The following is a 27,607-nucleotide window of genomic DNA, read 5'->3' as shown; positions in this document are numbered from 1 at the left end:
CTGACAAATTCAAAAATGGCGCCGATAGCCTCACCTTCCCAGCCTTCCGCTCTGGACGAGCGGGGGCGAAGGTTGTGTCGGAGTGCGCCGGCGCCGGAGGGGGGGGGGGCGGAGCCGTCTCCACGGCAACCCGCGCGCAGCCGGGGCAGCTCTGCCGCGCGGGAAGCGCGGGTGCTGAGGCGCTGGCTTCAGGCGGGGCTGCGGGCACCGAGCGGCCCGAGCGGCCCGGGCCGCTGCAGGACGAGACCCTGGGCGTGGCGTCCGTGCCCTCGCAGTGGAGGGGCGTCCAGGGCATCCGCGGGGAGACGGTGAGGGCGCGGGCCTGGCGAGGGGCGACGTGGGCGGGAGGGCGAGGGGCCTCGCGCGGCTGCCGGGCCAGGTTCTGAGGTCCCACCGTTTTATTTTTATATTTTAACTCGCAGAAACTAACCATTTGGGATACCCTCGTCTCAGTTTCCCCAGTCTTTGAATAGCAACAAAAAGTTTCTTTAAAACCTCTAAAAACCCGACGTTTTGAAGGATTTCGTGTGAACTGCGGTTTTTAGGCATTTCAGACTAACTTTCACTTAAAAAACACGACCAAACTGCATCTTCAGGTCGAGATACACCCGTTTTCTAGTACGTAGTTTAAGCCAAAGCACACAGACGAGGTGGTCTGAGATGAGGGCAGGGCTGCAGGGGGCCAGGGCTTCTGAGGGATCTGTGTGTAGACTTGGAGCCCCTGCTGCGTCGGTGGCGGTTCCTCCGTCACCAGTGGGTGAGCTCCCTCCCGGAGCTTACACGGGGCGCTTGTCTGCAGCGGACAGGAAATAAACAGTGTACGTAATAAATAAGTATACTGTGTGTTAGAGGTGAACAGTGGACATGGACAAAAGAAAAAGGGCGAGGGATTAGAAAGACTGAGGTGGGGAGTGAGAGGGTGGGCTGCCGCGCGGGCCTCATGGAGAGAGTGATGTTGGAGCAAGGACTTGGAGTGAGAGAGTCCGCCAAGTGGATACCTGAGGTAGAACAGCCCAGGGAGAACAAACTTCAAGTGCAAAGGCCCTGGGGTTGGAGCCAATCTGGTGTGTGTGAGGAGGCAGGTGGGGCTGGAGAGGAAAGAGAAGGGCAGAATAGTTCCAGGTGAGGTCAGAGAGGGTAAGGAGAGGCAGGTCAAGTAGAGGGCTTGCGCATCATTGTAAGGATGTTGGCTTTTCCTCGGTGAAAATGAGCATTGCAAGGGGGCTGCATATTTCCCAGCAGAGGAAACTCAGGCTTAGCTTGCCACACAGGTGTTAGAACCTGCAGAGACCATGTCCTCACAACACCAATACCAATGAGGTTTCTATGATGTCGTACTCTTGAGGACAGGTTTCTTGCCTCAGGCCAGCAGTCTGCAGGTCTCAAGCCAGATTTCATCTGGCTTCAAAGCACTTCACACTTCACCATGCTGGATAGAAATGGTTCTAGTTAAAGGCAGCGGATAGTTTAGTTATATCTATCCATCTTTACTGAAGGTAAATGTGTAATTCACATTCACTGGCTTTGAAAAAATACTTGAAATAGCTCTTGTTTGCTGAGATTCATATTTAATTTAATTTTTTTTTTTTTTTTGGCTGCGTTAGGTCTTTGTTGCTGCACGCGGGCTTTCTCTAGTTGCGGCGAGCCAGGGCTACTGTTTGTTGCTGGTGCGCAGGCTTCTCACTGCAGGGGCTTCTCGTTGCAGGGCGCGGGCTCTAGGTGCGCGGGCTTCAGTCCTTGCAGCACGCAGGCTCTAGAGCGCAGGCTCACGAGTTGTGGCGCACGGGCTTAGTTGCTCTGCGGCATGTAGGATCTTCCCGAACCAGGGATCAAACCTGTGTCCCCTGTATTGACAGGCGGATTCTTAACCACTGGGCCACTGGGGAAGTCCAAGATACAGATTTTAAAAGATTCCAGGTTGGGAACCACTGATTCAGTCTAACTTTTTACTTTTTTATTTTTTTAAACAAAGAATGAGATTGAGGCTTGTTGATTTTCTTGTAGCTATAGTTTTAACCCGTAGGGCTCTAAGAACTGATTCTAATACTTTAGGTGTAAAGGCTTTCATCTCAGGTGGTTCACTTGAATCAGTCTCTCCTGTCTTATTGAAGGAGATTCTTTATTAAGTTGTAAGACTGTTGCAGGGGTCAGAGGAAAGTGGTAAGTTGCTTTTTCCAAATTAACTTGTTTCTCTTTATAAAAGTTTCTGTGTCCAAAATTTAGAAAAAAATCTGGATAAGCAAAAACTGGAAATAAAAACCACCCCACAGTCTCATTCCCCAGGCATTTGGTTTATACCTGCTCCTTTTTTGTTTTGTCTGATTTCTCCCATTTTTTTTTTGCAAAAATGGAATCACACTGTACATAATATTTTGTAGACCCACTTTTTTCACTCAGTACACCCTGAACATCCTTTGTGTTTAAAATTTTTTTTATAACTTCATTTTATTTAATCAGTCCCTTTTGAAGGACTGTTTCCAATTTTTCTCTTATCGATAAACCCTGTGATGAGTGTTTTAGCTAAATTTGTATGCAGCTTCTTAATTTTTTTTTTTATTTATTTTTTATTTTTTTTCTTAATTTTTTTAAGTTACTTTGGAAAAGCCGAAAATTGTTCTTTGCTTGGCCCACGTAGTGGTGCAATATTGGAATGTACTTTTACGTCCCGGTGATGGATTTTTTTTTTTTTAAGTATTAATGATCTTTGGCTTGATTTGACTTTTCTTGTCCTGTTTCGATTGGTTCACAGAGGGACAGGGTCCTGGACTTTGGGACCAGTCTGTGGGTTTGAGTGCACAGACTCTTTGGGGGCTTGGCCTTGGGCCAGTCATGTGATCTCTTTGCAAAGTAGGTCTTGGTAGAATACTTCTTTGGGATTAAATGAGATGCTCCTGGGAAAACAGTTTGAGATCCCAGTTCTGTTCAGGTGGGGGCGATCATGAGTCTCATGGTCAGTCAACCAGTCAGCTGTTTGAGATGAAGGGCTCCTGATCGCCTTGACCTTACTCATCTGCTTTCTCAAACTTGGCCGACCCTGGAATGCCCTGGAAGTCTTGAAAAATATGAATGTCTGGTCCTTACCTCCAGTGATTCTGGTTTAATCGGTATGGTGTGACCTAGGAATCTGGTTTTATAAAAGCTCCCCAGGTTATTCTAATGTGTGGCAAAACTTCAGAACCACTAATTTCATCCACCCTACTTTCCAGCAGATTTACCTTTCTGAAGCCCATTCTGATCCTATCAGAAAGTAGGGTGCATTTTTCTGTTTTTTGTGGTGAGATACCTATAAAATTTACTGTATTAAAGTGTAAATTCAGTGATATGAAGTACATTCACAATGTGCAACCATCACTACCATCTAGTTCTAGAACTTTTTTATCAGCAGTTGCATTTTGGGCATTCCAGTCTGTCTCCTTTGGACTCTGAGCTCCCAGAGGGCAGGGTGTGGGCCTTGTGTACTTTTGCATGTCCCAAAGGCCCCCAGGAAATACTGAATTGGATACTTTTCTTGTGTCCTGTCATCCATGGGCATGATTCTGATGCATTTCTCCCCTCCTGGTTTGAATTAAACTTAGTTGCCTACCTGTCCGCTCCTCCCTCTTTCTGGGCCTGCTGCTGCTTCCTCCCCTTGGTGGGTTCTGTAGCATATGGAACCCCCTGCTGGAGGGTGTTTGTTTTTAACCTGGGGTTTGGCCTTTTACATGTTTTCAAGAATTAGATTTGTGGTTCTCAACCTTTTGGAGTTTGCTAATAGTTTTGATACTAGGGTTTTTTGTGGTTTTTTTCCAAGACACATGCGAAGACAACACCAGAGTAGCCTACAATAGTTATAACTCAAAGGTGGTGTGGCATAACATGGTCTCCCAGCTTCTATGAAAATGTTGATCATCACTGTCTTTATTGGTTGACTCTCAGCTCCAAGTCATCTTTTGAGTAACTGTTTGCTACCCTGATATACTCAAGAGGCAAGTTCAAGTAAACAGGAGGTCACGGACTTCCCTGGTGGTCCAGTGGTTAAGAATCTGCCTTCCAGTGCAGGGGTTGCAGGTTCGATCCCTGGTCAGGGAACTAAGATCTTACATGCCGCGGGGCTACTGAGCCCGTACGCCTCAACTAGAGAGCCCGCATGCCACAAACTACAGAGCCCACGTGCTTTGGAGGCCACGCGCCACAGCTAGAAAGAAGCCCATGAGCCACGATGAAGAGCCCACGCTGCAACTAAGACCTGACGCAGCCAAAAATAAATAAATAAATAAATATTAAAAAAAAAATCCCCCCAAAAACAACAACAAAAAGAACAGGCGGTCATACCTTGAAGTACCTTGATGTTGGTTCTGGGTTCAGTTACCCCCACACTCTTGGAGGTCTCACACCAGTGAGACAAGAGGCAGTGTAATTGTCTATGTTGCGTCACAAAATCCACTCAGCTCAACTTGGTTTTTTTTTTTTTTTTTTGGCTGTGCTGTGAGGCTTGCAGGATCTTAAGTTTCCTGACCAGGGATTGAACCCCGGCCCCAGCAGTGAAAGTGCCAAGTCCTAAGCACTGGATTGCCAGGGAATTCCCATCAACTTTATATCCAAGATAGTCCCATCATACAGCTTCTGCTAGGTAACATCAAAATGTATTTCACACCAGGGTCAAATTTTGTTGGTATGCTGATAAAGAGCCGCTGAATTAGGTCAGGAGTCATCTCAGCTCCCATCACACCTGAGTATCATCAGCTGTGTGTATAAGACTCAAAGGAAAGGACATGGAAGGGAGGGCTGGGAAGAGAACCTGAGGGAAAGGGAAATTCTGGGAGGGAGGGAGGGGGAGCAGGAGTGAGCCTGAATGGATGGATGTGGCAGTGACAGTGCCGAGCCATGAGCACATTGGCAGCATTTCTCAGCCCCTGGGGAGGAGCCCTGTCTCACCCCATCCTACCCCAGGTGAAACCTGGGTCCCCAGAGAAGGGGAAGGGGGGGCGATATGAGCACTGTCTGCACCTCAAGGGCAGAGATGAGGGCTCTGGGGCCTGGGGTGTGGCCATGGGAAGTATACAGCTGAGGGGCTAGGCCCACATCTGGGGTCTGAGTGCCCTCCCCATGGCATCACCTGGGGGCTTGTTAGCAGAGCAAATTCTAGGGCCCCATCCTAGACCTACTGAACCAGAAACTGTACAGGGAGGAAGCAGCAGTTTGTCTGTTAGGAGCCTCCCGGTGATTCTGGGGCCCTGCTCATTGACGACGCTAGTCTAGAATGGTCTCTGAGGTCCTCTTCTACTCTGGAGTCAGGTGTGCGGCTCAGGTGGGTTTTGGGGGTGAAATGATGGGCTGTGTGCTCCGTATTTGCGGGTGGTGGTTACTGCCGAGGGGAGTGAGGGGGCTCGGCCTTCAGCTGCACAGCGTCCCAGACCTCTGCCTATTCTCTGTGTGTTTCTGTATTTCGTCATCCTCCCAACCCCCATTTTAACAGATATTACAAAGGAGTGTGTCTCACAACTGATGTGTATATTTAATATAGTTTCCTCCTGAAGAGCTATTACTAAATAATTGGTATGTTTTATTTATTTATTTATTAAATTTATTTATTTATATATATTTTTTATTTTTGGCTGCGTTGGGTCTTCGTTGCTGCACACGAGCCTTCTCTAGTTGGGTGCACGGGCTTCTCATCGCGGTGGCTTCTCTTGTTGCGGAGCACAGGCTCTAGGCACGCAGGCTTCAGTAGTTGTGGCTCGAGGGCTCTAGAGTGCAGACTCAGTAGCTGTGGCACACGAGCTTAGCTGCTCCGCGGCATGTGGGATCTTCCCGGACCAGGGCTCAAACCCGTGTTCCCTGCATTGGCAGGGGGATTCTTAACTACTGCGCCACCAGGGAAGTCCCAATTGGTGTGTTTTATAATCAATAGTCAGGGAGATCTAGAAGGTATGTTTTTAATAAGAAAGTGACTGTATTCTACTTACGACCTTGATGTTTGTCCACTTCATGTTGACACCGTGTGAATGGGTTTCTTTTTTCTTTTTTAAATACTCTTGTTTCTTTTTTAAAAAATTTATTTATTTTATTTATTTATTTTTAAATTTTTGGCTGTGTTGGGTCTTCGTTGCTGCACATGGGCTTTCTCGAGTTGGCGGGGAGCGGGGGCTACTCTTCCTTGCGGTGCGCGGGCTTCTCATTGCAGTGGCTTCTCTTGTTGTGGAACGTGGGCTCTAGGCGCGTGGGCTTCAGTAGTTGTGGCACGTGGGCTCAGTAGTTGTGGCTCGCGGGCTCTAGAGCGCAGGCTCAGTAGTTGTGGCGCACGGGCTTAGTTGCTCCGCGGCATGTGGGATCTTCCCGGACCAGGGCTCGAACCCGTGTCCCCTGCATTGGCAGGAGGATTCTTAACCACTGCGCCACCAGGGAAGCCCCTGGCTGGACAGTTTCTGAATGAATGAATCATGCGTAGGCACTGTCGACATGGGATTCCTTTAACCTTTGGGGCTGAAGGTGGGGAAGAGTCCAGTTCTCTCACGGAACACCCCTCTGGGCCACTGTTGCCACCTGTTGCTGGAGAGTGGCTGGTCGCCTGGCTCATGAGGGCCATTTCCTCAGTCATGAGAAGTGTTCCTGAAATTGATTGACCAGTCCTTGAGACCAGCAGAGGCATCTTATTTCCGAAGTGGAGCTTTGTGGGGTGGTGGTTTGGGAGGTGGAGCCCTCCTGGGTATGGGTTAGGGCTCTGGCAGCAAGTAACAGAAACCAGCCAAACCAGCTCCCGTCGGACGCTTTTCTTTAGGATGCGGAGGTATCTCCTGGGCTTGGCATGGAGATGCAGCTGGTCCTGAGGAAGGGGCAGGAACCAGAAGCTAGGCGGCTTTGGGACCCTCCCTCCACCTCTCAGCTCTCCTGTTGCCGCGCACCCCCTGAGGCCTATCTCTGCGCGTCTCCTGTCTGCACTGTGGCGCTGGCTGATTGTTGGCACTGTGTTTCAGTTCCAGGCATGTGCCGTTTATCTTGTTGAGTCTTTGTCTCAGGTCTGAATTTCCCTGAGAGAACCCAATTGGCCTGGCCTGGTTAATCTCTGCTTCTCATCCAGTCAGTAGCTACAGGCCTGGTGTTTGGGCCCAGCCTGCGTCATGGGTAGGAAGTTTTTGGAAAAACTGGCCCTTGTGGGGAGGGCAGATTCTCTAGAAGGTATTTCCTCACCATTCTGGGCCTCAGTTTCCTTCGTCAGCAAGATGCAGGAGCCCTGACATTCTGGGTGTCTGTAGGCTCTCTAGGGACCGGAGGGCAGGACTGCCACCTGGACTCTGCTCCCTGAGTCCCACCGGCTTCCTGCTCCGCTTAAGGCTGCACAGAGTTTGAGGATCTTGGTTTGGGAATGGTTCTCCTGTTTCTTGGCCACATGTCCCAGTGTGATCAAAGTCTGGCTGCGTCCCACCTGTTTTCCCCTGCAATGCCTCTGAGGTGCAGAAGGCAGGCGGCAGGCCCAGCATCCACTGTGGTCACCTGCCCAGGGAGCAAGGATCCTGCTCACCCCGAATTCTTCCGCTCACCTCTTAGAGGGCTTATTATGGGAGCCACGCCCTGGCGACAGCCACATGCTGCCTGGCATGGAAGGCACCACCCTGTGTGTGGCGGCCGTGGGCAAGCCCTTCCCCCGGGAGCCTCCGGGCCTCATCCCTAGATGGGTCAGGGTCGGATGAGTTATGTGTATCTCGAACCATGGGAACTGACTTAGGTGTCCCAGAGTGAAGAGAGAATAATAGTGGCTTCTTACCAGTTAACAGAAAAAAATTATGGGTGCAGTGTCATTGGTTTTAAGTTTTTTAATGAAGTTTTAGTTAAGTTTCCCTCCTTAAATTTTCCTTAGTGTTTTGGCATCTGTTATTTGCCTGAATAAGCAAACAGCAAAGGAACACGAATAGCAATACCTGAAAAGTTAAGAGCTTGTTGTCTCTTTGGACATTTTTGTTTGTGGTTGTGACTTTACATTAATTTTTACATTAAGACATTCATGTAACATTCTCTTAGAAACATTGTTTTGAGTTCATCTGATGTGATTAGTGGCCAGGATTTTAGACTGAGAGAAAACACCTTAACTGAGAGATAATTTAGTGTTGCGTGTCAGAATGCCTGGGTTCAAGCTCTATTGTGATTGCCTCTTTGCTGTGTGACCTTGGGTGAGTTACTTAACTTCTCTGTGCCTCAGTGCCAACCTTAGAAACGCAAAAATAGGATTTACTTTATAGGGTGGTCGTGAGCATGCATAAGATGATACAGGTAGGGGCTTCCCTGGTGGCGCAGTGGTTAAGAATTCGCCTGCCAATGCAGGGGAAATGGGTTCGAGCCCTGGTCTGGGAAGATCCCACATGCCGCAGAACAACTAAGCCCGTGCGCCACAACTACTGAGCCTGTGCTCTAGAGCCCATGAGCCACAACTACTGAGCCCACATGCCACAACTACTGAAGCCCGTGCTCCTAGAACCCATGCTCCGCAACAAGAGAAGCCACTGCGATGAGAACCCCGCGCACCACAGTGAAGAGTGGCCCCTGCTCACCACAACTAGAGAAAGCCCACGGGCAGCAACGAAGACCCAACACAGCCAAAAATAAATAAATAAATTAAAAAAAAAAAAAAAAGATGATACAGGTAAAGCTATGGGGACAGTGCCTCAATTAACATTTAATAACTGGTACTGTTACAATCTTCGAGGCTTCCAGGAAGTTTGAGATTCACCCACAGTCTTTTAACATTTTGGCTCAGCATGTTTACTTTCTTTTTTTCTTTTTTTAAAAAAAATATTTATTTATGTGGTTGTGCTGGCTCCTTAATTGCGGTACGTGGGCTCCTTAGTTGTGGCATGCAAACTCTTGGTTGCGACATGCATGTGGGATCTAGTTCCCTGACCAGGGATCGAACCTGGGCCCCCTGCATTGGGAGCTCGGAGTCTTAACCACTGTGCCACCAGGGAAATCCCATCGGCGTGTTTACTTTCTGATTCCTGTGCCCATCCATTGATTGCTCAGTGTTCACGCTCCCTCAGTGGACTCCTCGTCTTGTGGCTTCAAGTCACATCTGTGGTTGGATGCTTTCCGGAGCCTCATGCCTCGTGACCAGTCTCAGAAATCCTTGACGCCTCCATGGGGATGTCTGAGGGGCATCTGTCTAAAGGGGGTCTAACAGAAAGCCTTCTGTGTTCTCTTCTCCTGGAATTTGCCCTCACTTTCAGTTCAGGGACACCCCATCCACTGGTTCTCATCATGGCCCTGTGGCTTATACTGCGAAGGAATCCCTAGCCCTTTGTCCTGGCTCACAGACTTTCTGTTGCCTGGACCTTGCCCGTGGGCTGCCCTCCCTCACCCTCTGCTCCCAGGTATGCTGCCTGCCGTCCAGCCTCTAAGTATGGGGCCTTCTCTTCGTAAGGTTTTGTTCTGTTCTCTCCCCCACCCCTTCCTGGGACCCTATTTCCTGCAGCTTTCCACTTGTCCTTCACACCTTAGCTCAAATGCCATCTCCCCAGAGGCTTCCTCGCCATCCCATCCCAGTCGCCTCCCCAGCTGTTCCCTTCTCTCCCACACCTCTGCGTCCACCTAGCGCCACTTGTGTTCCATCATGTTTTTCTTGTGTGTTTATTTGCCTGCCCCCAACCCCTACGTAAGCTCCTCGGGCACAGGAATCTTGCATGTTTGTTTTTCTGCTATGTCCATAATAGCCTGACAGCACCTGGCAAGTAGATGTTAAATAGAGAAATAAAATGTGTGTGTGTATAGTATGAATGAACTTGTACTATCTGTCAAATCCCATGCAAAGTGCTGGGGATGTAAAGATAGACAGGGTTCTTTCTTTCTTTTTTTAAAATTAATTAATTAATTAATTTTTGGCTGTGCTGGGTCTTCGTTGCTGTGTGCAGGCTTTCTCTAGTTGCGGTGAGCGGGGGCTACTCTTTGTTGTGGTGCACGGGCTTCTCATTGTGGTGGCTTCTCTTGTGGAGCACGGGCTCTAGGCACGTGGACTTCAGTAGTTGCAGCAGGCGGGCTCAGTAGTTGTGGCTCGCAGGCTCTAGAGCACAGGCTCAGTAGTTGTGGCACATGGGCTTAGTTGCTCCATGGCATGTGGGATCTTCCCGGACCAGGGCTTGAACCCATGTCCCCTGCATTGGCAGGCGGATTCTCAACCACTGCACCACCAGGGGAGCCCGGGGCTACTCTTCACTGTGGTGTGCGGGTTTCTCATTGTGGTGGCTTCTCTTATTGCGGAGCACGGGCTCTAGGCACGTGGGCTTCAGTAGTTGTGGCACGTGGGCTCAGTAGTTGTGGCTCATGGGCTCTGGAGCACAGGCTCAGTAGTTGTGGCGTACGGGCTTAGTTGCTCCGCAGCATGTGGGATCTTCCCAGACCAGGGCTTGAACCCATGTCCCCTGCATTGGCAGGTGCGTTCTTAACCACTGCGCCACCAGGGAAGTTCTTATGCTGGAGGGGCTCAGAGTTTAATGGGAGATGGACAAGCAAAGAGAGGATTAAGTTGAATGTGAAGAGGAGCATGGAGACAAGTGCTGAATTCTCCACATTCTAACAAGAGCTACGCCTGTGTGCGGCCAGCCCCCTTCCTTCAGGCTTACTAACACTGGCCTGGTGCCCAAGTCTGAGCAGAGAGCACAGGGGTCCAGGCCTCGTCACTGTCCTGTAGCTGCAGGTGCCTGGTAAGTGGCCACATGAGGAGAGCCTCTTGTGGATGACAGTAATCTCAGTGGTATAGGGGCCCTCGCTTGGTAAAGATTGGTCATGTCTTCAAGAAAGGGAGGCTGCATCTCCTTCCCTGATCTGATGTCTGTCCTTCTGCCCAGATAAACAGGGGACAAGGAACTGGAGACAGGTGGCAGGGTGGAGAGGAGTGGCAGCTGGGGAGTAGTCTGTCTTCTCCCAACTAGCTCATCACGCACACACATGTGTCCTTTGATCACGGTGGCACCTTGGAAGGTACCCTACTGGAGAGGGCTGGCTGCCAAGTTGGGGGAGAAGAGGGGTGTTCTGTTGGTGGCCAGGTCTGAGGTTCTTCAGCACTGGCTAAGACAGCCGCTGCTGGCTCTAAGATGACCTGATTCTTCTTGCTGTCCGTATTTTCAAAAAGGGCCCTCCCATGTTCCCTCCAAATAGTGTCACCGAAAGTCCTGGGTCAGGCCCTTACTGGGTCACCCCAAACCAATCACTGTGGCTGGGGAGGGACCGAGTGCTCCGATTGGCTAGCTGGAGGTCATGTATCCCTCTCAGTGGGTCGTCTTCACCCCCGCCACAAAGAAAGATGGGCTAGTTACTAGAGGAAGGGGACAGACAGAATGAACTGCAGTCCATTGGTATTTATCCTTGGGGGAGGGTGAGTGCCCTGGGCAGGTGATGCTGGGTGTACATCTGGCTGGTGACTGTGTTTCGATCTCCTTCTCCAGAAAAGTTGCCAGACGGCCAGCATTGCCACTGCTGAAGCGTCCGCCCAGACCCGGAAGCATGCAGATGCTGAGGTGCAGACCGAGGCCCCTGAGCCGGTCAGTCTGCCATCTGTGCCCCAGTATGATGGCCCCCGGCTTGCGGCCTTTCTCCGGAGAGTGGAGGCCATGGTTACCCGAGAGCTGAACAAGAATTGGCAGAGCCATGCGTTTGACGGCTTCGAGGTGAACTGGTCCGAGCAGCAGCAGACGGTAGGGATGGGCTGGTGTGGGCCTGGGCTGCCTCAGGTTGAGGCTCTACCCCATTTTTAAGTCCTTCTTTTGTGCCATGCAAGCAATAGTAACACCAACAATAATAATAACAGCATTCACCGAGCTCTTACGTTTTGCCAGGTACTAAGCTAAGTTAAGAAGAAGTCATTGGGCCTTCCCTGCTGCCCTTGAAGTAGGTGCCCTTGTTATCTCCATTTCACCGCTGGTAAGCGGTAGAGGCAGGATTTGAACCTGGACAGTCTGACTCTGGATCTTATTTTCTTTTCTTTTTTTTTTTCCTTTTAATTTATTTATTTATTTTTGGCTGTGTTGGGTCTTCGTTTCTGTGCGAGGGCTTTCTCTAGTTGCGGCGAGTGGGGGCCACTCTTCATCGCGGTGCGCGGGCCTCTCACTATTGCGGCCTCTCGTTGCGGAGCACAGGCTCCAGACGCGCAGGCTCAGTAGTTGTGGCTCACGGGCCTAGTTGCTCCGCGGCATGTGGGATCTTCCCAGACCAGGGCTCGAACCCGTGTCCCCTGCATTGGCAGGCAGATTCTTAACCACTGCGCCACCAGGGAAGCCCAGGATCTTATTTTCTTAACCACTCAGCTGTGTTTCCCCCGGCACTCTCTGTGCCAACTCATCTATCCCTCAGGACAACTGTATGAGGTAGTGCTATCCTGATCTCCATTTTATATATATATACATATATATATATATATTTATTTATTTGTTTGTTTGTTTGTTTCGCTCCTAGGAAGCGCTCCATGTCTTTTTTTTTTTAAATCAGTCATAAATTTTATACACATCAGTGTATACATGTCAATCCCAATCGCCCAATTCAGCACACCACCATCCCCACCCCACCGCGGTTTTCCCCCCTTGGTGTCCATACGTTTGTTCTCTACATCTGTGTCTCAACTTCTGCCCTGCAAACTGGTTCATCTGTACCATTTTTCTAGGTTCCACATACATGCGTTAATATACGATATTTGTTTTTCTCTTTCTGACTTACTTCACTCTGTATGACAGTCTCTAGATCCATCCACTTCTCAACAAATGACTCAATTTCGTTCCTTTTTATGGCTGAGTAATATTCCATTGTATATATGTACCACATCTTCTTTATCCATTCATCTTTCGATGGGCATTTAGGTTGCTTCCATGACCTGGCTATTGTAAATAGTGCTGCAATGAACATTGGGGTGCATGTGTCTTTTTGAATTACAGTTTTCTCTGGGTATATGCCCAGTAGTGGGATTGCTGGATCATATGGTAATTCTATTTTTAGTTTTTTGAGGAACCTCCATATTGTTCTCCATAGTGGCTGTATCAATTTACATTCTCACCAACAGTGCAAGAGGGTTCCCTTTTCTCCACACCCTCTCCAGCATTTGTTGTTTGTAGATTTTCTGATGATGCCCATTCTAACTGGTGTGAGGTGATACCTCATTGTAGTTTTGATTTGCATTTCTCTAATAATCAGTGATGTTGAGCATCTTTTCATGTGCTTCGTGGCCATCTGTATGTCTTCTTTGGAGAAATGTCTATTTAGGTCTTCTGCCCATTTTTGGATTGGGTTGTTTGTTTCTTTAATATTGAGTTGAATGAGCTGTTTATATATTTTGGAGATTAATCCTTTGTCCGTTGATTCGTTTGCAAATATTTTCTCCCATTCTGAGGGTTGTCTTTTCGTCTTGTTTATGGTTTCCTTTGCTGTGCAAAAGCTTTGAAGTTTCATTAGGTCCCATTTGTTTATTTTTGTTTTTATTTCCATTACTCTAGGAGGTGGATCAAAAAAGATCTTGCTGTGATTTATGTCAAAGAGTGTTCTTCCTATGTTTTCCTCTAAGAGTTTTATAGTGTCCAGTCTTACATTTAGGTCTCGAATCCATTTTGAGTTTATTTTTGTGTATGGTGTTAGGGAGTATTCTAATTTCATTCTTTTACATGTAGCTGTCCAGTTTTCCCAGCACCACTTATTGAAGAGACTGTCTTTTCTCCATTGTATATCTTTGCCTCCTTTGTCATAGATGAGTTGGCCAAAGGTGCGTGGGTTTATCTCTGGGCTTTCTATCTTGTTACATTGATCTACATTTCTGTTTTTGTGCCAGTACCATATTGTCTTGATTACTGTAGCTTTGTAGTATAGTCTGAAGTCAGGGAGTCTGATTCCTCCAGCTCCGTTTTTTTCCCTCAAGATTGCTTTGGCTATTCGGGGTCTTTTGTGTCTCCATACAAATTTTAAGATGATTTGTTCTAGTTCCGTAAAAAATGTCATTGGTAATTTGATAGGGATTGCATTGAATCTGTAGATTGCTTTGGATAGTGTAGTCATTTTCACAATATTGATTCTTCCAATCCAAGAACATGGTATATCTCTCCATCTGTTGGTATCATCTTTAATTTCTTTCATCAGTGTCTTATAGTTTTCTGCATACAGGTCTTTTGTCTCCCTAGGTAGGTTTATTCCTAGGCATTTTATTCTTTTTGTTGCATTGGTAAATGGGAGTGTTTCCTTAATTTCTCTTTCAGATTTTTCATCATTAGTGTATAGGAATGCAAGAGATTTCTGTGCATTAATTTTGTATCCTGCAACTTACCAAATTCATTGATTAGCTCTAGTAGTTTTCTGGTGGCGTTTTTAGGATTCTCTATGTATAGTATCATGTCATCTGCAAACAGTGACAGTTTTACTTCTTCTTTTCCAATTTGTATTCCTTTTATTTCTTTTTCTTCTCTGATTGCCGTGGCTAGGACTTCCAAAACTATGTTGAACAACAGTGGTGAGAGTGGACATCCTTGTCTTGTTCCTGATCTTAGAGGAAATGCTTTCAGTTTTTCACCATTGAGAATGATGTTTGCTGTGGGTTTGTCATATATGGCCTTTATTATGTTGAGGTAGGTTCCCTCTATGCCCACTTTCTGGAGAGTTTTTATCATAAATGGGTGTTGAATTTTGTCAAAAGCTTTTTCTGCATCTATTGAGATGATCATATGGTTTTTCTTCTTCAATTTGTTAATATGGTGTATCACATTGATTGATTTGTGTATATTGAAGAATCCTTGCATCCCTGGGATACATCCCACTTGATCGTGGTGTATGATCCTTTTAATGTGTTGTTGGATTCTGTTTGCTAGTATTTTGTTGAGGATTTTTGCATCTGTATTCATCAGTGATATTGGTCTGTAATTTTCTTGTTTTGTAGTATCTTTGTCTGGTTTTGGTATCAGGGTGATGGTGGCCTCATAGAGTGAGTTTGGGAGTGTTCCTTCCTCTGCAATTTTTTGGAAGAGTTTGAGAAGGATGGATGTTAGGTCTTCTCTAAATGTTTGATTGAATTCACCTGTGAAGCCATCTGGTCCTGGACTTTTGTTTGTTGGAAGATTTTTTTTTTTTTAATTTAATTTATTTATTTATTTATGGCTGTGTTGGGTCTTCGTTTCTGTGCGAGGGCTTTCTCCAGTTGCGGCGAGTGGGGGCCACTCCTCATCACGGTGCGCAGGCCTCTCACTATCGCGGCCTCTCTTGTTGCGGAGCACAGGCTCCAGACGCGCAGGCTCAGCAATTGTGGCACATGGGCCTAGTCGCTCCATGGCATGTGGGATCTTCCCAGACCAGGGCTCGAACCCGTGTCCCCTGCATTGGCAGGCAGATTCTCAACCGCTGCGCCACCAGGGAAGCCCTGTTGGAAGATTTTTTTTTTTTTTTTTTTACTTTTATTTGCATTTATTTTTTGCAGCATTTATTCCTGGGCCATAAGTTTTTGTTTCTTCAATTTCTTCTGGGATATCTTTTTCTTCTGGGCAACCTCCTCTTCCGGTTTAGGAACAATCTGTTCTTTTTCAGTAAGGATCATCTCAATGTGGCAGGGAGAGGTCATGTATGGGTTGATCCGACCATGAGCTCTGTATGTCCTGCGCCGCATCTTGGGGGCTTTGTTCACCTGGATATGCTCAATGACCAGAGAATCTACATCTAAGCCCTTAAGTTCAGCATTACTCTCTGCATTTTTGAGCATGTGCAGTAAAAATTCAGCACTCTTTTTGGGCCACCGACCCTGCGTCCAGTCCCATTGTTTGGCCTGGGCACACCTACCAACTCCACCATTGTAACGACGGAATGGCACACACTGCTTCTTTAAAGTGACATCCTTCAGATACTTGGTGGCTTTTCGGATATGCATACCCTTAATGGCCTGGGCTGTTTCACGAGTGTTCTTAAAGTGAACACGAAGATTTGAACCTCTCGACTTGCATGATTTTGTGGGGTTTTCTGGGTCAAGTGAATAGCGAACCATTTTGAGAGGTCACCTCAGGCCGCTGACCGGAAAAGGAAGTGTTGGAAGATTTTTAATCACAGTTTCAATTTCATTACTTGTGATTGGTCTGTTCATATTTTCTGTTTCTTCCTGTTTCAGTCTTGGAAGGTTATACCTTTCTAAGAATTTGTCCATTTCTTCCAGGTTGTCCATTTTATTGGCATAGAGTTGCTTGTAGTAGTCTCTTAGGATGCTTTGTATTTCTATGGTGTCTGTTGTAATGTCTCCTTTTTCATTTCTAATTTTATTGATTTGAGTCCTCTCCCTCTTTTTCTTGATGAGTCTGGCTAATGGCTTATCAATTTTGTTTATCTTGTCAAAGAACTAGCTTTTAGTTTTATTGATCTTTGCTATTGTTTTCTTTGTTTCTATTTCATTTATTTCCACTCTGATCTTTATGATTTCTTTCCTTCTGCTAACTTTGGGTTTTGTTTGTTCTTCTTTCTCTAGTTCCTTTAGGTGTAAGGTTAGATTGTTTACTTGAGATTTTTCTTGTTTCTTGAGGTAGGCTTGTATAGCTATAAACTTCCCTCTTAGAACTGCTTTTGCTGCATCCCATAGGTTTTGGATCGTCGTGTTTTCATTGTCATTTGTCTCTCGGTGTTTTTTGATGTCCTCTTTGATTTCTTCAGTGATCTCTTGGTTATTTAGTAACGTATTGTTTAGCCTCCATGTGTTTGTGCTTTTTTTTTTAAAATTTTATTTATTTTTATTTATTTTTATTTATTTATGGCTGTGTTGGGTCTTCGTTTCTGTGCGAGGGAGGGCCTTCTTTAATTGCGGTAAGCGGGGGTCACTCCTCATCGCGGTGTGCGGGCCTCTCACTGCGGCCTCTCTTGTTGTGGTGCACAGGCTCCAGACGCGCAGGCTCAGTAATTGTGGCTCACGGGCCCAGCTGCTCCGTGGCGTGTGGGATCTTCCCAGACCAGGGCTCGAACCCGTGTCCCCTGCATTGGCAGGCAGATTCTCAACCACTGCGCCACCAGAGAAGCCCCTGTTTGTGCTTTTAACATCTTTTTCCCTGTAATTCATTTCTAATCTCATAGCGTTGTGGTCAGAAAAGATGCTTAATATGACTTCAATTTTCTTAAATTTACTGAGGCTTGATTTGTGACCCAAGATGTGATCTATCCTGGAGAATGTTCTGTGCGCACTTGAGAAGAAAGTGTAATCTGCTGTTTTTGGATGGACTGTCCTATAAATATCAACTAAATCTATCTGGTCTATTGTGTCATTTAAAGCTTCTGTTTCCTTATTTATTTTTATTTTGGATGATCTGTCCATTGGTGTAAGTGAGGTGTTAAAGTCCCCCACTATTATTGTGTTACTGTTGATTTCCTCTTTTATAGCTGTTAGCAGTTGCCTTATGTATTGAGGTGCTCCTATGTTGGGTGCATATATATTTATAATTGTTATATCTTCTTCTTGGATTGATCCCTTGATCATTATGTAGAGTCCTTCCTTGTCTCTTGTAACATTCTTTATTTTAAAGTCTATTTTATCTGATATGAGTATAGCTACTCCAGCTTTCTTTTGATTTCTATTTGCATGGAATATCTTTTTCCATCCCCTCACTTTCAGTCTGTATGTGTCCCTAGGTCTGAAGTGGGTCTCTTGTAGACAGCATATATATGGGTCTTGTTTTTGTATCCATTCAGCAAGCCTGTGTCTTTTGGTTGGAGCATTTAATTCATTCACATTTAAGGTAATTATTGATATGTATGTTCCTATGACCATTTTCTTAATTGTTTTGGGTTTGTTTTTGTAGGTCCTTTTCTTCTCTTGTGTTTCCCACTTAGAGAAGTTCCTTTAGCGTTTGTTGTAGAGCTGGTTTGGTGGTGCTGATTTCTTTTAGCTTTTGCTTGTCTGTAAAGCTTTTGATTTCCCCATCAAATCTAATTGAGATCCTTGCCGGGTAGAGTAATCTTGGTTGTAGGTTCTTCCCTTTCATCACTTTAAGTATATCATGCCACTCGCTTCTGGCTTGTAGAGTTTCTGCTGAGAAATCAGCTGTTAACCTTATGGGAGTTCCCTTGTATGTTATTTGTCGTTTTTCCCTTGCTGCTTTCAATAATTTTTCTTTGTCTTTAATTTTTGCCAATTTGATTACTATGTGTCTCGGCGTGTTTCTCCTTGGGTTTATCCTGTATGGGACTCTCTGCGCTTCCTGGACTTGGGTGGCTGTTTCCTTTCCCATGTTAAGGAAGTTTTCGACTATAATCTCTTCAAATATTTTCTCGGGTCCTTTCTTTCTCTCTTCTCCTTCTGGGTCCCCTATAATGCGAATGTTGTTGTGTTTAATGTTGTCCCAGAGGTCTCTTAGGCTGTCTTCATTTCTTTTCATTCTCTTTTCTTTAGTCTGTTCTGCAGCAGTGAATTCCACCATTCTGTCTTCCAGGTCACTTATCCGTTCTTCTGCCTCAGTTATTCTGCTATTGAGTCCTTCTAGTGTAGTTTTCATTTCAGTTATTGTATTGTTCATCTCTGTTTGTTTGTTCTTTAATTCTTCTAGGTCTGTGTTAAGCATTTCTTGCATCTTCTCGATCTTTGCCTCCATTCTTATTCTGAGGTCCTGGATTATCTTCACTATAATTATTCTGAATTCTTTTTCTGGAAGGTTGCCTATCTCCACTTCATTTAGTTGTTTTTCTGGGGTTTTATCTTGTTGCTTCATCTGGAATATAGCCCTCTGCCTTTTCATCTTGTCTATCTTTCTGTGAATGTGGTTTTACTTCCACAGGCTGCAGGATTGTAGTTTTTCTTGCTTCTGCTGTCTGCCCTCTGGTGGTTGAGGCTATCTAAGAGGCTTGATGGGAGGCTCTGGTGGTGGGTAGAGCTCTATATTTATTTTTATTTTTTATTTTTTCTTGGCCGCACCAAACAGTTTGTGAGATCTTAGTTCCCCGACCAGGGATCAGACCTGGGCCCCTGGCAGAATCCTAACCACTGGACTGCCAGGGAATTCCCATGATCTCCATTTTATAGATGAGAGTCAGAGAGGCTAAGGGACTTGTCCACAGTCATACAGCTGTAAGTGGCTGAGCTGGAATTTGAGTCCATGCTCTAGTGACTTCAGCATCGCCAAGTCTTTCTGGTCTCGAGGCACAGCTCAGAGGTGTCACCCTGTCAACTCAAATGTCCAGTTGGATACACAGCCTCTGCTTTGAGATCAGGTAACCTCTGAATGAAGGAGGGCCCCTTGGTGGCTTTTGCTCAGCCCTGGTGTTGGCTGTGGACAGGCTGCTGAGCAAGCAGTAAAAACTTTTCTTATACAACGTTTTCTTCCTTTAGAAATGGAGATAATTCTGTATTCAGAGGTCATAAGCCCTTCTCTCCTCCCCTCCTCTTCTTGTATCTTCCTTCTATCTATTTCCAGATACATAGCTGCCCTGTTCCCACCAAATTGTTGATAGGTATGGGAAAGTCGGTTTATTTGAGAGAAATCCTCAAAATCCCTCTGAAAAATTGTTGCCAAGTCCACACCAAAGTGTGGAGTCATTGTATCTTTTTAAGCAGAGCACAAGAAGAAGGTAATGAATGTTAAAAGCTCAGCTCAGGGCTTCCCTGGTGGCGCAGTGGTTGAGAATCTGCCTGCCAATGCAGGGGACACGGGTTCGAGCCCTGGTCTGGGAAGATCCCACATGCCTTGGAGCAACTAGGCCCGTGAGCCACAATTACTGAGCCTGCGCGTCTGGAGCCTGTGCTCCGCAACAAGAGAGGCCGCAACAAGAGAGTCCGCAACAGGAGAGGCCGCAATAATGAAAGGCCCGTGCACCGCGATGAAGAGTGGCCCCCACTTGCCGCAACTAGAGAAAGCCCTCGCACAGAAACGAAGACCCAACACAGCCATAAATAAATAAATAAATAAATAAAAATTGTATAACTTTAAAAAAAAAAAAAAAAAAAAGCTCAGCTCAGCCTGCCCCCTTTTACAGTTGCATTCAGAGAGGTTAAGCTTTTGTTTTTAATTGTTGAGGCTTTTCCACCCTTCTGTGCGTTAGTTTGGTCCACCTGTGTATTACTTTCTCCCCCTTTAAAAACTATTGTTTTCTGATTACAAAAGCAATACATGTTCATTATAATAAATTGAGTCATCGCAGAAATACGGAACGTGTAATACGTAGACAGTGAGTGGGAGCACTGGTTCCGAGGCCTTTCCCGTGCTACACTGACACATAGCATGAGTGCTACTACGGTTGTCATTAAGAGCATTTTAAACACAAATGGAAAGCACTGTACCTTTTGTTTGTGACCTTTCTCACTCACCAGAGCTTTCCATGTCAGTTCCTGTAGAGGGGCCCCAGTCCCCCTGTAACCTGCTTCACGTCCCACTGCACAGATACACCAGCCTTTCTTGAGTCCCCTGTTGTTGGACATCCCAGCAGCAGCTTCACTTCTAGACACGTATCCTCCGGAAACACGTGAATGGGCGGGGGGTTGGGCAGCACCCTCTGGGTGGCCGTGTGGCGTGCGGTCCCCTCATGGCCCTGAAGTTTCTTGCTTTTCTGAATGTTGGGCAGAGGAGTAGTGCTTTCAAATTTTGCTGTTATATGACAGAACTGAAGCGAATCTCTCTCTCACTTTGTTTTTCTTTTGCATCAATATTTTGATTAGTTCTTCCTGGTGGAATTACTATTTTGGCTGACATGTCTGGTTGTTCTGTCTCTACTCCAGCTGTCTAGGTGTTGGCCTTGACGTTTCACTGCCGTCCTTGGCTCTAGTAGCCCCGGAAAGCCTGAGATGCCACTCTTTTTTTCTTTTCTTTTATTTATTTATCATTTTTGGCTGCGTTGGGTCTTTGTTGCTGCGTTGGGTCTTTGTTGCTGCCTGCGGGCTTTCTCTAGTTGCGGTGAGCGGGGGCTACTCTTCATTGTGGTGTGCGGGCTTCTCATTGCCGTGGCTTCTCTTGTTGCGGAGCACGGGCTCTAGGCATGCGGGCTTCAGTAGCTGTGGCTCGTGGGCTCTAGAGCTCAGGCTCAGTAGTTGTGGTGCACGGGCTTAGTTGCTCCACAGCCATGTGGGATCTTCCCAGACCAGGGCTTGAACCTGTGTCCCCTGCATTGGCAGGCGGATTCTTAAGCACTGCGCCACCAGGGAAGCCCTGAGATGCCACTCTTAATGAAGGACTGTAACTTCACAATTCTAAAATCAGTGACAACATGGCTGAACACTTCAGAATTAAAGATGAGGAAGAGGTGACCGGGGCGCCCCCTGAAACCTTTGACTTTTTTGCTGTGTCGTGTCCTGCCTCTTGTTTCCATGTGGGTGTGGCTGACTGCTGTGAGGCACTGTGACCAATCTTGGGGTCTTCTCTCTTCAGAAGCAAAGCCCGTTCTGTGTTGTCAGGTTGCTACAGATGTCATCCATCTGTCTATCTCTCTATTTCTCTATCCATTTATTTATTTATTTGGCTGCACCGGCTCTTAGTTGTGGCATGCAGGATCTTCGTTGCCATGTGCAGGATCTTTAGTTGTGGCATGTGAACTCTTAGTTTAGGCATGTGGGATCTAGTTCCCTGACCAGGGATCGAACCTGGGCCCCCTGCATTGGGAGTGCGGGGTCTTAGCCACTGGACCACCAGGGAAGCCCCTGTTTATTTATTTTTTATTACCATTTTTTATTTTATTTATTTATTTTTGGCCGTGCCGTGAGGCTTGTGGGATCTTAGTTCCCTGACCAGGGATCGAATCCCGGCCCCCAGCAGTGGAAACGTGGAGTCCTAACCACTGGACCTCCAGGGAATTCCCTATTACCATTTTTTAAATTGAAGTATAATTTACAGTGTTGTGTTAGCTTCAGGTGTACAGCAAAGTGATTCAGTTCTATATATATATATATATATTCTTTTTCAGATTCTTTTCCATTATAGACTTATTTCCTTTTTAAATGCTACATGATGTTTCACCATAAACTTTTTTCTCTGGAGTCAGGTTTGTTGCGGTATATTTTGAATCTTGGCAAACACATACCCATCAGTGAAGGTATAGAACAGCCTGTCTATCTTTTTTTTTTTTTTTTTTTTTTAATTTTTATTTATTTTTGGCTGCGTTGGGTCTTTGTTGCTGCCCAGGGGCTTTCTCTAGTTGCGGCGAGTGGGGGCTACTCTTTGTTGCAGTGCGCGGGCTTCTCATTGCGGTGGCTTCTCTTGTTGCGGGGCACGGGCTCTAGGCGCGCGAGCTTCAGTAGCTGCAGCACTCGGGCTCAGTAGTTGTGGCATGCGGGCCCTAGAGCACGCAGGCTTCAGTAGTTGTGGCGTGTGGGCTCAGTAGTTGTGGTACGCGGGCTTCAGTAGTTGTGGCTTGCGGGCTCTAGAGCGCAGGCTCAGTAGTTGTGGTGCACAGGCTTCGTTGCTCCGCGGCATGTGGGATCTTCCCAGACCAGGGCTCGAACCCGTGTCCCCTGCATCGGCAGGCAGATTCTCAACCACTGCGCCACCAGGGACGCCCCAGTGAGTTTTAATATATTTCCAGAGGTATGTAACCATTGCCACAGTCAGTTTTAGAACATTTTCATCACCTCCCCAAAACAGAAACTCCATATCCATTAGCAGTCACTCCCCATTTCCCCCGCACCTCCTGGCAACTGCTCCACTTTCTGTCTCTGTAGATTTGTCTCTTCTGGACATTTCCTATAAATGGAATCATATAACAAGTGGTCTTTGTGACTGGCTGCTTCTGCTTAGCAGAGTGTTATCAAGGGTCCTTGTGTTGTAGCGTCTATCAGTGCATCATTCCTTTTATGGCTGAATCACACTCTATCGTAGGGATGTACCACACTCTGCTATTACGGATCGTGCTGTGAGCATTTGTGTACAAGTGTGTGTTTCCAGTTCTCTTGTGTATATACTTAGGAGTGGAATTGCTGGTCCATATGGTAACTCTAACATCTGAGGAGTTGCTAGACTGTTTTCCACAGCGGCTGCACTGTTCTGCGTTCTCACTAGCAGTGCACAGTGCAGCTTCTTACAGATTTTGGATTCTTTCCATTGGATAGCTTCTTTATATGGGGTTATGAGGTCAAGAAGTGTGAAACTATTCACAGGAGTTTTGGTCTATGGTGCAAATACCTCCTGGAAAGTGTGTCTGTGGTGCAAAATCCCTCGCTGTGGCCAGCATCGCCGGCCTTCTCATTAGCTGCTGCGGGCCACCTATGGGCTGAGAAACAAGGTGCCAGAGTTTTAAAAAAAATGTGTGTGTGTGTTTAAATACACATAACATAAAATTTACCATTTAAACCATTTTTAACCGTACAATCCTGTGGCATTGAGTATATTCACATTGTTGTGCAATCATCACCACCATCCAGCTTCAGAAGCCAAAGCTTTTGAAACAGATGTGAGTACAGGGTCCAGCTCTGACCTGGAGCCTGGCGTCTGTCTCAGTTCCCAAGGCCCTTCCTTCTGGGTTTCTGGAAGCATCCTGTTAGGGGAGATGTTGGGATGAAGGCTCCACACTTTCCCCTAGGGCTGGACGGTGGACTTGAATCACTTATAGGGATTGGGAGGCCCAAGGCTGTGTGTGCTTTTCGTTACACTGCTGGGCGGCTTTGGGGCTCAGTGTTGGGGATGGTTTGTCTCTTGCAGGTGACCTGCCTCCACACCCTGGGCTACCCCCCAGCCCAAGGACAGGGTCTGCATGTGACTGGTGTCTCCTGGAGCACCACTGGCTCTGTGGTGGCCTGTGCCTATGGCCGGTGAGTGGCAGCAGGGCTGGGTGTGGGGCAATAGAAGGCCCTCAGACCCTCTTCTGAGCCTCTGTCTCCCCGTCTGTGCAGTAAGGGGTTGGCCCAGAGCATGGCCTTTCTGGGAGTCTTCCTTCTCAAGGCTGCCTGGGCATCAGGTTGGCAGGAAAAGAGCAGGGAAGGGACTCCCTTTGCCCACCTGCCAGCACTGGGCAGTGAGCCCTGGGCCTGCCTCACCTGCTCCAAGAGCCGTCTCCTGATATGCCCAGGTTTGCCCACCTGGAGACCCTTTTCCAGAGAAACTCATGCCCTCGGGGTGCCTCAGAGGAGCCTCTGCCGCTTTGATACCCAGCACAGTGTCTGTGTGTGATGGGGCTATAGAGGCTCACCTGTTTGGGGGAGCAGGGGGTGAAGGTGGGTCAGGTGATAAGAGCACGGTGGGAGCAGGGTGGGTTGGGGTGAAGCCCGAGCCGAGGGGCAGAGCTAGCTAGGGCACGTCCGTGCAGGCTGGATGATGGGGACTGGAGCACGCTGAAGTCCTTTGTGTGCGCCTGGAATCTGGACCGGCGAGGCCTGAACCCGCAGCAGCCGTCGGCGGTGGTGGAGGCGCCCAGCGCTGTCATGTGCCTGGCCTTCCACCCCACGCAGCCATCCCACGTTGCAGGTGAGCCGACCAGCCTAAGTTGCCTCTGCTTCCCACCCTGCAGAGGGTGGCCAAAGCCCTCCCTTGGGCCCTCAGCCCCTGGTCACGGCCAGGGCAGGTCTGTGGGGGAAGCAGAGACCACAGGTGGCCCTGACCCCTGGGCTCAGGTGAGGATGCTGGGGGTGCCCGTGCTGGGTGCAGAGCTTGGAAGAGGCGGCAGGTCCTTAGCTGAGTCTTGAGGGGGTGTGGGCCGTGCAGAGGTGCGGCCTGGTCGGGACAAGAGGCAGGACGGAGCAGGCACCCTTGGGGATGACAGAGGTGATGAGCCTCCCCACCCTTGGGGAAAGGGGGCAGGTGAAGCTGGAGGGAATGGGGGGTGCTGGGCGGGGGATGGTAGCCTGGCAGTGGGAGAAGCTTCCTGGGGTGGGGTACAGCGGGCTGGAGTGTGAGGCCTGGGGACCAGGACGTTTCTTCCTCAGGACTGTTTTCGAGAAAGTGGCCCCACGTCTTGGCTCAGTGGCTGGGAGGGGTGGGGGCTTGGCCAGGAAGCTGGGCTGCTGCGTGTGGGTCGGCTCCCGCCCAGGCCCCCTTGGTCCCGCAGGTGGGCTGTACAATGGCGAGGTGCTGGTGTGGGACATGAGCCATCCTGAGGACCCACTCCTCTGGCGCACGGGCCTGACGGACGACACGCACACGGACCCCGTGTACCAGGTCAGAGCAGCGGCCTGCCTGGCGGGTGGGGAAGCACGTCCTCCCGGGCTGCGCCTTGATGTCGCGGGCCTGCTCCATGACGCGGGGCAGGAGAGGGGGCGCCTGCTCGCCACAGCCAAGGAAGAAGGTCACCAGGGAGTTGGCAGTTGAACAGCTGCCTCTGGCATTCTCGGAGCTCCCAGGCCATGAGTCACACCCGCCCCTTCCATCAGAGCCGCAGTCCCCACTGTCCTGGTTTTCTGCTGGGACTGGGGGGACCTTGGAACCCTCTGGTGGGCGAGGCGGCTCCCAGGCCTCCCCGCAGAAGTCTCCCTGGAAGAGAAGGGGAGGGGGGGGAGGGGGGAGAGTGACACCTGGTCTTGCTGGGAGGTGGGGCAGGCGTCCTTTCTCAGCTCGGCCCCGCACCCTGTTGTCCAGGTGGTTTGGCTCCCGGGGCCCCAGCACGGCCACCGCTTCCAGGTGCTGAGCGTGGCCGCGGATGGGAAGGTGCTGCTCTGGCTGGCGGTCGGGGCTGGCCGGCTGCAGCTCAGCGCGGGCTTCGCCCTGGCCGTGCAGCAGCTCCCCAGGAGCACCAAGCTGAAGAAGGTACACAGGGGCGAGGCTGCTGCCCTGGAAACGGGCCCCCGAGGCAGCCCCAGGCTGTGGGACCCCTGAGCCAGTGAGCCTGGGGGCAGGCAGGTGGGAGCCACTGAGGGCCACAGCGTCCACGCATGTGCCTGGGCTCCTTGGGGACACCGTGAGCGGATTCCCTCGGCTCTGCCCTGCTGTTCTTTTCTCCACAGCCTCCCCGGGGGGAGACCGAGGTGGGTGCCACAGCAGTGGCTTTCTCCAGCTTTGACCCAAGCCTTTTCGTGCTGGGCACGGAAGGCGGCTTCCCACTTAAGTGCTCCCTGGCAGCAGAGGAGCCCGCCCTCACGCGGATGCCCAGCTCTGTGCCCCTGCGGGCCCCGGCACAGTTCACCTTCTCTCCCCACGGCGGTCCTGTTTACTCTGTGAGCTGCTCCCCTTTCCACAGGTAGGGAGGGCCCGAGCCTCCTCCGTCAGCCACAGGGCCTCTGGCACAGGGAGGGTGAGGGAGTCCCACCAGGCCACACCTAGCACTGCTTAAAGGACCCGCGGTCTGCCCTGGGCCAGGTCTTCCCCATTTGAGCCCCAGTATCCGGAGCTCCTGGGGTTGGCGCCAGGGAATCGGCCCCTTACTTTCGAGGAGGACCCAGGTTTGGGGGCCTAGGGAGGCCTCTCATGAGCCTGACAGCCCATGAGGAGTCTGGCAGGAAGCCCCCAGCCGCACCTGAATCCCCAGCACTCATCCCCTGCCTGGCTGTCCGCCCTGCATCCTGTCTAGGAATCTCTTCCTGAGCGCAGGGACCGACGGCCACGTCCACCTGTACTCCATGCTGCAGGCCCAGCCCCTGACCTCCCTGCAGCTGTCCCACAAGTACCTGTTCGCTGTGCGCTGGTCCCCAGTGCGCCCTTTGGTGTTTGCGGCTGCTTCTGGGGAAGGTAGGAAATGGACACCAGGCTTGGATCCGTTGAAGTTGACATGAGCCCAGCCTGTACCTGGAACTCTGGGTTGGGGAGATTGTACGTGGGGTGAGGATGACTTTCCTCGTGTTGGGTGGAGAGCTGAACTGAGTAACGGCCTGATGTTGTGCACAGGAAACTGTGAAGAGGCTGCTGCTCTGGGCCTCTCTTACCCCACGAATCTCTCCTTGAAGGTGATGTGCAGCTGTTTGATCTCCAGAAAAGCTCCCAGAAACCCACAGTTTCGATCAAGCAAACCCAGGATGAAAGCCCAGTCTACTGTCTTGAATTCAATCATCAGCGGACTCAGCTCCTGGCTGCTGGCGATGCCAAGGGCACGGTAAAGGTGTGGCAGCTAAGCAGCGAGTTCACTGAACAAGGACCCCGGGAAACAGAGGACTTGGACCAACTGGCAGCAGAGGTGGCCACCTGAGGTGGGGGGAGTCCAAAGGTCAGAGGCAGGTGGGGTGAGGCTACGTCTGTGCTGTACGTTTCTGATGGAAGCTGAATGAAGAAGACACGACAAGCTTTGGGGGGAGTCATTTATTTGTCTTTTACATGGAAACAGAAAATTGGGAGGGAGAACAAAAGGGGAAGTAGCCAGCTGCTTAGATATTTCTGCAGTCGGAATGGGGCAGCTGGCTTCAAGACAGGAAGGGGTCCCCACAGCAACATGGCACCAGCGACTGGACCAGGAGCAGTTTACTGAAGCACCATTTTCTACTAAGTCTTACCCCAAGCTAAGCAAGTTAAGGTTACAATGGAAAGCAACACTGTCTGTCTGGAGTATCTTTCTTAAGAGCACAGAGATGAGTTGACATGCAGCAAGGCGATGGCAGGGCAAGCGGCGTGGGCCAGGCTAACCTAGGAGCAGAGGATCAATTCACGAAGAGCGAGCGGGTAAATTCAACGTAGTCAAAAGCAGTGGGGAGTTCGCGGCCCTTGCCGTCCACGTAGGGCTTCATGTGGGAGACGCAGTAGTCGGCTTGTTCCCGAGTCAGGTTCTGGAGGGCAAGGCGGCACCTGTCAGCCAAGCCCCCACCAGCCATGCCCACTGAGGCCGGGGGACGAGG

The 27,607-nt window shown here is 48.9% G+C and overlaps 2 protein-coding genes and 1 pseudogene across 14 annotated transcripts in view; 1 reads left to right on the top strand and 2 right to left on the bottom strand.

Moving 5' to 3' along the window:
* DYNC2I2 (dynein 2 intermediate chain 2) lies at nt 1-27,064 on the top strand. The gene is given in 10 exon segments (XM_082403460.1): nt 1-105; nt 108-308; nt 11,406-11,654; nt 23,559-23,668; nt 24,163-24,320; nt 24,901-25,010; nt 25,428-25,595; nt 25,793-26,025; nt 26,356-26,513; nt 26,729-27,064. Coding segments are annotated over 10 exon segments (1,716 nt in total). The 5' UTR covers nt 1-15; the 3' UTR covers nt 26,968-27,064.
* On the bottom strand, nt 15,352-15,998 carry LOC309634005 (large ribosomal subunit protein uL22 pseudogene; annotated as a pseudogene). Its single transcript has one exon. The product of its transcript is annotated as a large ribosomal subunit protein uL22 pseudogene (transcript).
* The window catches only part of SPTAN1 (spectrin alpha, non-erythrocytic 1), a 59,868-nt gene continuing 59,323 nt past the window's right edge, over nt 27,063-27,607 (bottom strand). For all 12 annotated transcript variants that reach the window (XM_082403428.1, XM_082403424.1, XM_082403423.1 and 9 more), the window contains one exon: nt 27,063-27,538. In XM_082403428.1, coding sequence (XP_082259554.1) covers nt 27,413-27,538 — 126 coding nt within the window. In that variant the 3' untranslated portion in view covers nt 27,063-27,412. The remainder of the gene's footprint in view (nt 27,539-27,607) is intronic.

This window comes from Balaenoptera borealis (genome assembly GCF_965194805.1).
Source record: "Balaenoptera borealis genome assembly, chromosome: 8".
In the NCBI taxonomy this organism is placed as follows: domain Eukaryota; kingdom Metazoa; phylum Chordata; class Mammalia; order Artiodactyla; family Balaenopteridae; genus Balaenoptera; species Balaenoptera borealis.
This window is presented reverse-complemented; position numbering and strand designations above follow the sequence as displayed.